Genomic DNA, 13544 nt, shown 5'->3' on the forward strand with positions numbered 1-13544 from the left:
CAGGAAATCATCTCATCTGGAAATGGAGATATTAAAAGATGGAGGATCCACAGGGTGGAACAGTTTATACCAGCTGATCCACTTAAGAGCTGTGCTTAATCACTCATCAAAACAGTGGCCTAGCTTCAATTTCCTGCTCCAAGATATTAGTATTTTCTTTCAGCATAGGGTATCTATCCTTAGGAAGGGACAGCATGCACCTTTACTGATCATAATTACCTGTAGTGTTTCTATATGTTGTTTAGTTGGGGTCTTGGCTGGGGTTGGTTTTTTTTTTGGAGTTTTTTATGAACACAGCATGCACTTTAAGACTCATAGTTGCTCAGCATGTACTACAGGTATGACTGTCTCTTGACAAATGCATACAGTGCAAAGTATGGTGCAATTTAAAGATTAATTCTAGAAAGTAATCAAATCCACACACACAAAAATGTGAGATTGAGCTTCTGCACAAGGTAATAATAATTTACAGTTTTTTAATAGTTGCTGATAGTTGATATTGAAAGGTAATGTTCCTGAAGTACCAAAAGTTTACACCATCATCTCTTCTCCAGTGAGTTTTCCAGACTTACTTGTTCTTATTTCTTTCAGTTCTTGCTGATGAAAACTATGTAACAGATCTTCCAGAGAAATTCAAATCAGAAAACTTACAACCCTTAACCAAGATTGGATCTTACCTTGTTTCAAAGAATACTCTGAGCTTTGTTACTTCAATTGTATCTATTTTATAGAAAAGAGCTTTTTGCTGAATGGTAAAGATATTAAATATAGAATAAATAAGATATATGGTCTTACCCTCTATATTCTATGTATTTGTATATACATCCTGCGATTAGCATGGCAATCAAAGCATAGTACCAAGAGCAAATGAACATCAAGGCAAGACATAAACTCATCCCCAGGAATGAAAGAGTCCTAAAAGAAACCATTTTTTCCATTTTTTTAAATAGGCATGCAAATGTTCTACAAAGTTAATTTCTTATTTAATTTCTAGAAAGGCCTTTCACCTTCAAAGGCTATTTTTCAACTATTATTAAAAAAAAATACATTGTCCCAATTTTAGCTTATATGAAAAAATTGCATTCAGAACCTTTGTGTGACATAAATAATGCATCTAAATCAGATAAAACAATAGATTTTCTACATTTGTAGTATATACAGTATTGAAACTTCAGTACCTCCAAGTAAGCTGAGTTTCAAAACACATTATCACATAGTACTGTAGATTTGAATTTAAGCTAAAAAATTCAAACAGTAAAAAACAACTTTGTTACTTCAAGCAAAAATAGTTGATTAGTTTATATTCAATTTGACTCATCAGTTCTGTTCTTCACTTCTGTTGTGGTCTGTCTCTTGGCCAATAACACAAGTCAATAGAATTCAGAAAACAATCTTCTAAATGTTACAAAGAAGAATGAATGTAAGCTGAAAAAATTACAAAAGCATTTCGAAACTTAAGTCTATATGCCTTGTTTGCCCACATTTATCAAATTTAGATAAATCATCTCAAAATGGACAGTTTTGTGTATACTTTTGATCATATACAACCTCCCAAATTAGTTTTCACCCAATTTCCAAATTAGAGCTAACTTTGCCTATATTGATGGGGTGTAAATATAATTAACTTTGGTTTGGTACCTCTAGTTTGGTATAGTGCACTGAGTTCAATTTTAAACTAAGGGAATCCTTTCTACAAGTTCTGACGACATCAGTCTTGTAGTTTGTATAAAAGAACAACAGCTGCTGCTCTTTCATGCCTGAATAAATCTAATACTCTACTTTCACTCAGAAAAGAAAATGTCATCCCAATTCTTGCTGAACATTCCAACACCTGCTTTGGCTAGAATTACACACAGTGAGTCAGCTGCTCACTGATGTCTCTAAGAAAAATATAAAAATGAATTGTTGTCAAATGTATATATTTGGATGGTTAGTTGTCAAATTAGTACGTAACTACAGAGCAGATTCAACAAGTTTTTTCAAAGCTAAAACTGCAACATTTTGTTTTCGCTCAACTCTTTAAAAGGAAAAATCGTAAGCAACTCTTACATGCTAGAATCACGCTAGCTTATCTACTAAATGATCTAGTATTTAAGGCTATTTCAGCAGTAAAATTTCTCAATAGAATTGTTTTTAATTATGTACTTTTAACATACAGTTAGAAAAAAATCCAGAAATTTCCCAATCGTAGTTTGAGATGTTTAAACTCTTAACCCATTTAAAAAAGATTAAATCAAAAAACCACACTTTCACCTTCTGTGTTATTACTCAGTTTTTAAAGGGTTTACTTGAGTTATCAAATGCAATGTCCAAAGCATATTTTAAAACCAGTCATCACATCATCAGTGAACCAAATGATGTATACTGAATGAGACTTTTTTCTGTAGAAGTTTTAGGTTTGTGTATTTTTTGCATAACCAAAATGAAAATTGTCCTAACCTTCCTGAACACTTTTACCAGTTCTCCTTAAGTATATACAAGGCAGATTTCATGGTTTTTCATCCTCATTTTCCTACAGGTCTCTTGGCTTCTAAGCAGAAAAAAATGCCATCCTGTAACCCTTTTCCAAACCATCTATATTAGCCACATGTTTTCATGATCACTGTTATTACTATGGCACTATTCTAAAAACATGAAAACAAATTATGCTCTTATTGAGTGCAGGAATCTTAATTAATTTAAGTCAGAAAGGAGATTTTGCTTTATTATTGCAATAAAATTAACAATTTAGTTAGTTAGTTAGTTTTAACTCTTCTGAATGAAGAAATATTCCCTACCAGTGGTAATACTTGAAACGAGGTCTCCAGTTGGGAGTTCGCAAAAGCGTCTGAACTGCACAAGCCAGATTTACAAACATATAGCACATAAGGAAAAACCTGTTAAGAAAGGAAGAGCATTTTCTAATGAGAAACATACTAGACAGATGTGCATTAAAATATAAACATAATCCAAAACAGGGAAGGAAGGTGTCCAGTTTCCTGTATACTAGCATACAGTTTTCTGTATGCTATGTTCACAGTGGCCAAGAGAACACAAGACACACATTAAGATTGCTTACAGAATATTAGGCCTCAAAATATAGTATTATCATAATATAGAGACTCAAACACATATTTTGGAGACAAACGTGGCAAATAACTAACAATCATGATGTATCATTTTTGGCTGGGACAGAGTTAATTTTTTTCTTTTTCTATAGTAGCTCAGATGGTATCATGTTCTGGACAAAATAAATTTTAAAATTCTGTTCATATTCTAAAAGACTGAATTTTGTCTGTCTCTGTAGATGCACTTGACCTAAAATAGCAGTAATTATTATTTTAAAATCCAAGTTTTTTAAAAATTGAACATATTTTTATTAGTATTCCAGACCTCTGTCATGGAAAAACTTCCTTGTGCCTAGAATTTAGTTCAGCCAAAAAGATTTTGTTGTTTCATATTATTTCCAGGATCAAATAGGAATATAATTTGATAGAAAACAAAGTCTAACCTGTATTATTTAAAAAAGAAAAATAATTACCTGGCTAATTGTAAAAGAAAATACTATTTAACTTAAGAACATAAAACATCACACTCATACTTACATTGAAAGAATCGGTGCTACACTGTCCAATGAGGCTATCAAAATTCCTATTTCACAAATACCAACAGTGAGGAGCAGAGCCCAAGTTGGTTCTCCATTTGCTTTTCCATGACCAAATATCTAGTTTAATTGAAGTTCACAGTAAGATTAGGGAAAACTGTTCTTTATACAGCAATAAACTATGGTGCAAATCATGAACTAACTTACTTAGTTCTAACTCGAACTAAAAATAGTTATTAGTTACAAAGGAAAATGATGCAATCTATCCTATGAAAAGCCAAAATTAAAATAACAAAGCACACATTTTCAGTATTAAATATGCTTACTAAAGTAAGCATTGACTATATAACACTGAAGTCCTATGGCAGCTCTTATTGAAATATTCTTAAGAAAATTAAAAACCTTATGCATTAGAGATTTATGCCTAGTAAAAACCTAATATAGTTTAGGCCAGTTTAGGCCAAATTACTTTTTGTAATATAGAAAGTAGGTGCCAATTCAGTACTTACCAACATAATATTGACTCTTAAAGAAAAATTAGACAGGGCTATGATCCTGCATAGAGCGCTACCAAAAAACATTTTGTATGTGGTAATTTCCTTTGTGGAGAATTCTATACAGCCATACTGGTGACAGATGGCAAAATGCCTGAGGTTCCAGTGGTATTTACTCTCCTCCATATTCCTCCATTCAAATACAGAAATTAAGACCTCATTCATTCTCCATGCTGTTCTCTTGTCATGGTTTGAGGCTGGCACAATGCCAGTGCTTTTATGAAAATATACTTTTTATAGTGGTTGTTGTGAGATGTGATTAGGAACAGAGCAAAGCAGGCTCTAACTTAGGAATAAAGAAAAAAACTTTATTAACTACAATATTTAAAAAGGAACAGACACAGAACTAAGAATGAAAATTTTTAATTACATTCTTCTTCTTCTCTCCATTTCCTCTACAGCATGAAATAACATTTTACATTTCTACTCCATTACTATCTCTCAGATAATCAATTTTCAGTCTGTCACTACTCTTTAAATAGTCAACTCTTAAGTTTATCAGGGAGAGAGGAGTCCCCCCTTGCACTATAGGCTTCCCTTAGAAACACAATTGAAACTTTTTGTGTTTCCATGTCACACGTGGCATTGCCGGGAGAACATCTGCCTTTGTGACTTCTTCCCTCTACATCCAGTACTCTCACCACTGCACATGGACCAGGACTGCTTTTAGGGTTCTTCTTCTAAGGATGTCCTGCCCAGTTCTAAAAAAGTAGCAGTCTTTTAGTTTTGGGACACCAGTCCCCCCCCAAATTTACCCCCTGGGGCTGAGGGGCCTCGTGAACAGAGATTTTTTTCTTCACTGAAGACAGGGCATCTTACATTTTCTTTAGCCGTCTCTGTTCATGCCACTGCTTTACTCTCTTGACTTCAAGGCATTTCCTCCCCCTAAATGCAGTCTCTGTGTCACAGGAAAAACATGGGTCTCTCCAGCTCAAGGCCACTCCATCATCTCTTCTCACTTAGGATTCTTTTCACCTCTGCTGACATCTTTTACTTGCTCTAAATTTCATTACACTTGCCCATTTCCTCCGGCTTCATTTCTCTCTCTCCTCATTCAGATTCAGGAGGATCAGTATTTATAAGGTTTTTATTATTTTAGAAAGGGGTTAAAATCTTCTCCTCTGTCTGCTCAGAACTTCCAAGGCGGCGATTTCTTGGTGCCGCATCCCCCACTTCTGGCCAGCTGCATCCCACAGTTCTGGCCAGCCTTGCTGCCAGCACGATATTAAATCTTAAGGTAGCACAGGCACTGGCTCTCTCCCTCTATCTCTCTCCGGGGGAGGAAGTGGGGGTGGGGGCCCAATGCCTCTCAGAGCTCTTCTACTCTTCCATCTTGCAAAGCTTTCATCCCCCTCCTCTGCCCAAGGCTTCAGCCTACCTCACCCGGCCGCATGGCTTCCTCTCCCCCACCCAGCCCTAGCTGGGAAGGGGAGCTCCGACCCTTTTCAATGACAGGGACTAGGAAAGCGAGTTTCTGGGAGTTCTCTGCTCTTTTAACCCCGTGTTCTCAGAGGCGGTCTATACTTTCAGTAGCTATACTAGGTGCCAATATTCAAATCTCAGCACTGATTGGTTTGACCACAACCTCCCAAAAAACTCACTTTTTTCTTAACCTACGACACCTCTTCTTTTAGCTTCCTGTCCTCCATCAATTTTCCTACTATTATATTAAAATCCCCTTTTTTTCTACTCATGTTTCAAGTCTCCTGGGTTTTTTCTTAAATACGTCATAGTTTTACTTCTATAATAATCTCCTTGTGTTTCCTTGATTGTCCATGCATTAACAATATCTCTCCAAAACAGCAAGTACATCCTCAAGCATCAAACCCCTCTCTAAATATCCTGCTTCTTTTCAATTCTCTTTCTCTCACTTCCCGAACCACAAATCTTTCCTTTTGATTCTTCATTCCTTTCAAGTCTAACTCTCAGGATGTATAATCATGTCACCTTCTCTCTACCAAATTTTTGCTTCAGGCAAAAGTAAATCTTTCTTGTTTCTTTTTCTCTATACTACCCAGAACTTACAATTTACTGCATTACAGCCCCTTTCCATTGACAAGTCAAACTCCACCACTACTCAGTCCCTCCACATTAGCATACTTAGTGTATTTATTTCCTGTTACAGATGGTCTTGCAAGTCTTGAGGTAAGCTTTCAAACTCCAGACTTCACCATACAGATCACAGCTTTACTCTCCAGACAGTATAATCTTTTGGAGTTTTATTTACTTATTTTTAACTCAAGTGTAGTTGTCTACGTTTTGCAGAAGGAGCCTAAGAATTCTCTCATCATCTTCTGTTTGCCAGCTCCCTTACTTTGAGAAAAATCTGATTTATTTCTTCTTAAAACATGTACAGAGATCTTGGAACAAATCTCATATTTGGAGTCATGGGACAGAATTCTATTGTTACATTTTTACTGACTTAATTTACCTTAGAAAAATGAATAAAAATTAGAATTTCATCTCTGTAATATGAGAAGTTTTATGCAGTTCCATAGTGAGATTAAATAACTCTGTTCACAAACGCAAGCAGTAAACACAGCCTAGAGTCTAGAAGTTCAGTTATGAGTTGCTTCTTAGTTCATTTATTTCCATTTATAGAATACTATATTCTCAGTTTGGAACCACTAACTTTTATGTGTAAAATCAAATATAATTAAATTGTACTGCACAAAAACATTGAAGCTCAAACTTTCTCCTGCAATAGCCTCATCTGTTATTGTACACAAATAGAACGGAGCTACAAATATTTTCTTCACATTCTACAGGAACAGCAGAAATAATGTGTCAAATTTTTTTTTCAAAATACTGTAAGAACATGAAGAAAAAAAAATCTCACTTGAATAAACGGTACAATGCCATCTCTTGCAATGGCCTGCAATAGCCGGGGTGCACCAGTGAGACTCTGGAGACCAGCACCACATGTTGAAAAGAATGAACCAATCACAATAACCCATGGAGAAGGCCAGGCCAGTGTACCAACCACCAGATTTCCATTAACTGCTTCTCCAAATCTTAGGAAAGAAAAGGGAAACAAAAATAATTACAACAAAACAAACAAAAAAAGAATCCGTAAGCATCAAAATAACTTTTACTATAGCTTCAACACCCACATTTCAATCTTTCTGGACAACAGAACTTTTTTGACAATAAACACTGTGTTACAGTATGCACTATAGGATTTCCCAACCAAGCAATCTCTCTTTATTGTGCTGTTTATATTTAATTATAATCACTTCACATTAAGTGCTGCCTCTAAGCAGATATGCAGCAATTATCAGATATCTTGGCAAATGTTTCTGAATTAAAACAATAGCAAGAGTATGTACATTTGTATCTTACAGATCCCTGTGAGAGCTAGGAACTAATTTGCAGAAATCTGTTCCACTATATATACAAATATACCCTGGGGCATAAGCAGGAGATTCACAAAAAGTATTAGCCTTTCCTTTTAAAAACGTAACACTGACATACAATAAGTAAATAGAGAAATTACCAGACATAACCATTTTGAGTTTTGCACATCTTCTGGCTGTTGTGCAACCTGATGCAATTTTTAATTTACTAGAGCAAACAAGTGGGTAGAAGTCAGGAAGAGGTGCTTTCATTACAGTCCTCAGTGTCCCATCCAATACCACCTCCACTTCTTTTTCTAGATATCTAACTTTATGTTAATTTAGGCATGACTTGAATAAAATACAAATAAGTTATTCCACCCTACCCCCTCCTTCAAACTGGCAGTTTTGTTTTAAAAGCAAGTAAGGTTCTTATAGTTCATCTTACTGTTGTTAGTAAGCAGCCAAAATTAATTTTAAGGCTATCTCTACTATGATACCACCATTATTTTTTCCTAATGTGTTCCATTTTTTCTAAATAAAAGAAAAAGTCTACAGAAATAAGAGAAGATAAAAACTAAGGAAAATTAAATTTTTTTGTCTTTTCAGACCTTCTTTTAAAATAAGGTCAAGAAACATAGCAATGAAGTGAATATAATACGCCAGTGTTCAAATGCTTGCTTATGCCCAAGTTGGGACATACGACTACGTACTATTTTCAGCAGATGAAAAAAAAAAAGCTAAATCACACTTCTCAAAATTATAGGATAAAACCCCATATTGTGCTTCTAGAACAAAGATTTCTATAACTGTATATTTATTCTTCATTCAAATTCTAATGCCTATTTTTCAACTAAACACAGGATAGGAGTAACTTCAAGAGATGCAAGAAACAGAAAAATGTACAACCTATTTTTTTCCATTGCAGATATGACCATCATAATGAAAAAAAGCCTCAGAACCCAGTTTTTAGACCAGATTAAAAATCCACACACTTTACTGTTCAGCTGAATTTCAGCCAAATAAGAACTGGCAGCAATGTAAATGAAAGTTCATGGACTCAAGGTTCTTGCTACAATGAAATCTGCTCTAATGATAGCTAAGAGCTTACAAAATTCCCTCACCCCCCCTTGCCCTGTAAATTTTAAAAATATGAGTTTAGCTCTGCTTTAATTTCTCATTTCAGAATTCATTTACCATTTCCTAGGCAGTTTGATTTGGCTTTTATATTTATGATGAACAAAAAAACTGACAGATATTTTCACTGATGCAGCAATATCACTTCAAAGTAAAAATTACAGAATGAATAATGTTGGAAGGAACCACAGTGGGTCATCTGATCCAATCTCCTTGCTCAAGCAGAGTACAATGCACAGGATTGTGTCCAGACAGTTCCTGAATATCTCCAGTGGCAGAAATTCCAAAACCTCTCTGGGCAATCTGTTCCAGTGCACAATCACTTGTACAGTAAAGAAGTTCTTCCTCATATTCATGTGGAACTTCCTGTGCATCAGTTTCTGCCCATTGCTTCTTGTCCTGTTGGTTGGCACCACTAACAAGAGCCCAGGTCCATCTTCTTAGGACCCCTCCTTTAGTTACTTAAATACATTGATGAGATCCCCTCTTAGTTGTCTCTTCTTAAGGCTGAACAGGCCCAGTTCCCTCAGCTTTTCCTCATAAGAGGGATGCTCCAATCCCTTTATCATCTTCATAGCCCTCCACTGGACCTCCAGAGGCTCCATGTCACTCATGTACTGAGGAGCCCAGAAATGGTCACAGCAGACCAAATGCGGTCTCACCAGGGCTGAGTAGAGGGGTAGAATGATCTCCCTGGACCTACTGGCAATGCTTTTCCTCCTAACACAAACCAGGATTATGTTGCAGTAAGGTAGAAAAATCATAAAAGAAAGGCCTCATAAGATCAGGCCTGCTCTCCTGGAATCAGTGGCTGGCCTTGTCAAGATAGCACTTTACAAATTCCCATGTGAAAGCAATCCTGGTGTGAGCAGTTTGTTACCATAAGAATCTATTCCTCTGTGAAAAACAGCTAGCACCTGTATAAACTGTTTTTACACCATTAGATAGAAAAATGGAAACTATCTCTCAAAAGCAGCATTTCCTGCATGTACACACTGGGAGTTTCAGTGACCAATCAATACAGGATAACAACTTGTTACTAACCAATAAAGTAATTGGCAAGAAAGCTACTTGTGAGAATCCTTAAAACTAGAGGGTTTTGGGAAAGCTGCAAAAGACAGGCCTCAGAGACAGCAGAACTGTGATTAGAGCTAAGCAGTAGCCATAAGATTTGTCAACAGAAAAATTATATAAGAAGTAGAAACATAGGGACAAATAGAACAATGGTCTGTGTATTAACACTTGGACAGAGTAACTCCTTAACCTGTAGAAAAGTATACCTAGCAAGATATTAGGAAGTTCTAAGCTTAGTAATGGAGCTCTCTGCATTGTGTTTTAAGGCTTACAAGCAGGTATTGTATTTGAAATAAGCAAGCATTGTTTCAACCAAAGGTAGGTGTGCTTATAGTGGTTGTATAGAACTACTGTCAATATGCTTTTGCTTTGTGTGATTGGTCAAAAAACTTTTAAAGTAAGTTGTAACATTAAGTTTTTCATCTGCTGTCTGGGATGTGAACTGCTGGCATTTTCCCATTGTGATAACCATGTAACAAGACTGATGCTGGAAAATAAAACAGCTCGAGACACGTTCCTTAGCAGTCCCATCCTATTTGTCGTTTGTACATAGATCCCTGGCCAGCGATAACAACAACCAATTGGAGTCACACACTAGTCACACATTCTGTTTCACTATATAAAAAGGAGTTACGTGAACAAAGAAATGGCTTTTCCAGCATGAAGAAAATGGAGTGTGCATGATTTATTCCCATAGGATTACACTGGCCTTCTTGGCCACAAGTGCATACCACTGGTCCAATACAGAACCCTAGGGGGCAACACTAGTTACAGGCGTCCAACTAGACTCTGCCACTGATCATGACTCTCAGGGATTTGCCAGTCAGCCACTTCTCAATCCACCTCACTGTCCACAGTTATTGAGCTTGCCTATGAGAATGCTGTGAGAGAGTGTCAAAAGCCTATCATGGATCCCCTGCTGCTTCTTGTATTAGTTTGATTAGAATCCAGCTTTTAACTTATGGTTTTTCTTCCAGACTTATGAAATAAGTTGTCCCAGCATCAGCTTCACCACCTTTTAAACAATACCCCAATGACACTGTTTTATCACCATAAGTAAACATGAACTTCAGTAGAAAAGAGAACCAGACACCAGCAAGAAAACAACTGTGAAACCTGACAACAGTTTCATATTAACCAACTTCTCGTAATGGAGAAATTGATCAAAACATGAAGATTCTCTTCATACTCATGTCCATCACATTTATTTCCTTCATTCTTCATATTATGCCTTAAATTTGTCAGGCAATTACATGGTTGAAAACAGACATGACTCCTGATGTACTACTGAGATTTTAAAACAAAAAATGCCATATGTCTAGTGAAAATCGTGGGTCTGATGGTGCACGGCAGTGGTCTTACAAACACCCCTTGTCATGTAACTGTCATATTTTTAAATTTGTTCTTCAAAAACCTGTTACTTCTCTCAAAATAATATCCCCTTATCCCTATCCATCAGCTCTGCAAATACTAATTAGGATTTTCTTCATCAAGAACATTTCATTAGGGTGGTTCAACTTCAAACATTTATCTTAGATTCTGATTCTGCTTCTTAAAGGCATACAGTCTAATAACCTGACCAGTTTTTGCAGACATCTCAGTTTAACAGACACACTTTCCCTCCAGTTTTAAACTAAGCAAAAGAAATATATACCACATAGATATTTCACATAAGAGCCATTAGTAAGTCCTACTAATATAACAAATGATTATGTATACTGCATGTAATATTAGAAGTTGAATATTACTTACTTATCTCTTAATATTACACCTTCTATACAGGCGCCAAACAACACTATACAGGAGAGATCTGTTACTGAGACTGAAGGAAGATTACTCTCTAAAAAATCACACAGAGGAAACCCAACCTTTTTTCACTAAGGTATGAAATGAAAATGTCCATGACAATGCAGTATGTGTGTGTGTTTCCTGGCTGCTTTTTTGTTTGTTTGTTTGTTTTTTTAACTAAAAAATCATAGCAGGGAAGAATTATGTTCTTTATGACTGTATTTCACAGTGATTTGTGAAGTATTGGAAGTAGCCAGCTCATATATCATGCAATAGGACAGGCATTTTCTCATACAAATAAGCAAGTACTTGTGTACTTTTGAAGGACCAACAACTACTATTACTGGTTGTTTGGTTTAAGATCTGATTATACTGAGTATGACAACAATCTGCCAACTGAAGCCTAATGCTAAAAACCTTCAGATCACTTGACTAAAACCATCAATTACATATTGGAATTTGAAGCACTAGTAGAATATATATATTTGTTAATAAAATTTGACATATTTTAATTATATCTATATCTACATCTATATATTATAACACTGGTATTTTAGACAAATATAAAAGATTTCTTTTCAGTTTAGATTTCATTCATTTCCTGCTCAGGAAACTCTAATGATTTCCAGTGAAAAACCTGTTATACCTACAGAATCTAGAGAATGTAGACTAAGAAAAAAGTCACAGTATAAAGGATACAAATAAAAGATGTAGTTGAAATAGCCAAAATTGTTCCCGTAGGAATAGATTTCTGAGCATCCTTCAGATCTCCAGATCTATTTGAACCTGCCATAATACCTTAAAAGGAAACAAAATTTATGTCATAAAAACAATTAATAATAACTCCATGATAGTAACTAAGAAAACAAGAACATCTAATTTTAAGCCAAATTTAACTCGAAGATTGGAGAATGAAGCAGGCTATAGAATCATATTATAATCCTAACAAATTCTCAATTTATACCTTCATTTTATTCAGAAATCTGTGTTACTACCCACTTGAGTAAGCAAATCCTATGAAGGTCAGTAAAAAGACAGATTAAAACAAATATTTTTCAAACATTACCTCAGAATCATTCTTGAAATGAAGAAATACAAGGAGTAGCAATTTTGCTACTAGGGATGGATGTTATAAATTAATAGGGACTTAGTAATTTTAGCCAGTATTACTTAATGCACTAACTTTCTACTCAACAGACCATCATAATAAGCAAATATAAACAAGCAAATAAATAAACTAACAAATAAAACCTCAGAAGCAAAAAAGAAAGGAGCAGGCAAGAAAAAGAATGGTTGGAAAAATCACGTGTACGCATGCATGTGAATCTAAAAAGAGAACAGAATTATTTTGTAGCATATACAGTGACAGGAGGGAAAGAAACTTATACAATAACTAATTCTGACATGTCTTCTAGAATTGACCTGACCACTGGAAGCAAAAATATGGAAGCTAATGTCAAGATGTTCCAGTGCAAAAACATTGTCAAACTCCATGGAATAAAACAATAACATGGGTTCAGATGTGATGAAATGTTGGTGAGAGTCTGAAGTAAAGAAATAGGAGCAGTGGGGCTCAAACAGTGAATACAAAGGGATGACTCCATAATAAACTAGCAAACAGTGCTGCAACTTTTTATTGGAGTTCTATTTTCTTACATGATATTACAATTACTTCAGCTGGGACTTTTGAAGAAAAACATGTCTGTTTTTTTCATTCAAGCATGAACTGAGGAAAATGAAATACAACTAGTCTAGGCTTGACAAAAAAGTCTACACAGTTAATGTGGCAAAATATTGGACATGCAAACAAATCCCAGGCAGTTAACCAGGCAGCTTGGACACTGGAAGAATCATTTTAATATTAAACTGTTCTCCCAAGCCTTTGAAGATTAAAGTGTTATAAAGGCACCTTATTTTGAATAAACATTTAGTAACACATGAGGGTTTTGCTTTCTTTCCAGACACAGAAATGGCCCTTAAACAGATTTCTTGTTTAAGTCCTATAACCTGCAAAAGTCATCAGCCATGACCTATGTCTTCCTAGTACCAGAAGGTTTTAGGTACATAACCTCA

The 13544-nt window shown here is 35.4% G+C and overlaps 1 protein-coding gene across 3 annotated transcripts in view; it reads right to left on the minus strand.

The window, feature by feature from the left end:
* LOC135301156 (solute carrier family 12 member 7-like) overlaps positions 1-13544 on the minus strand; it is a 70872-nt gene that overhangs the window by 27000 nt on the left and 30328 nt on the right. For all 3 annotated transcript variants that reach the window (XM_064421476.1, XM_064421459.1, XM_064421468.1), the window contains 6 exons: positions 12171-12269; positions 11436-11493; positions 6977-7151; positions 3585-3703; positions 2778-2876; positions 796-915 (listed from right to left, as the gene is read on the minus strand). In XM_064421476.1, the coding sequence (XP_064277546.1) occupies positions 796-915; positions 2778-2876; positions 3585-3703; positions 6977-7151; positions 11436-11493; positions 12171-12269 (670 nt within the window). The remainder of the gene's footprint in view (positions 1-795; positions 916-2777; positions 2877-3584; positions 3704-6976; positions 7152-11435; positions 11494-12170; positions 12270-13544) is intronic.

Source organism: Passer domesticus, chromosome 1 (genome assembly GCF_036417665.1).
Source record: "Passer domesticus isolate bPasDom1 chromosome 1, bPasDom1.hap1, whole genome shotgun sequence".
NCBI lineage: Eukaryota > Metazoa > Chordata > Aves > Passeriformes > Passeridae > Passer > Passer domesticus.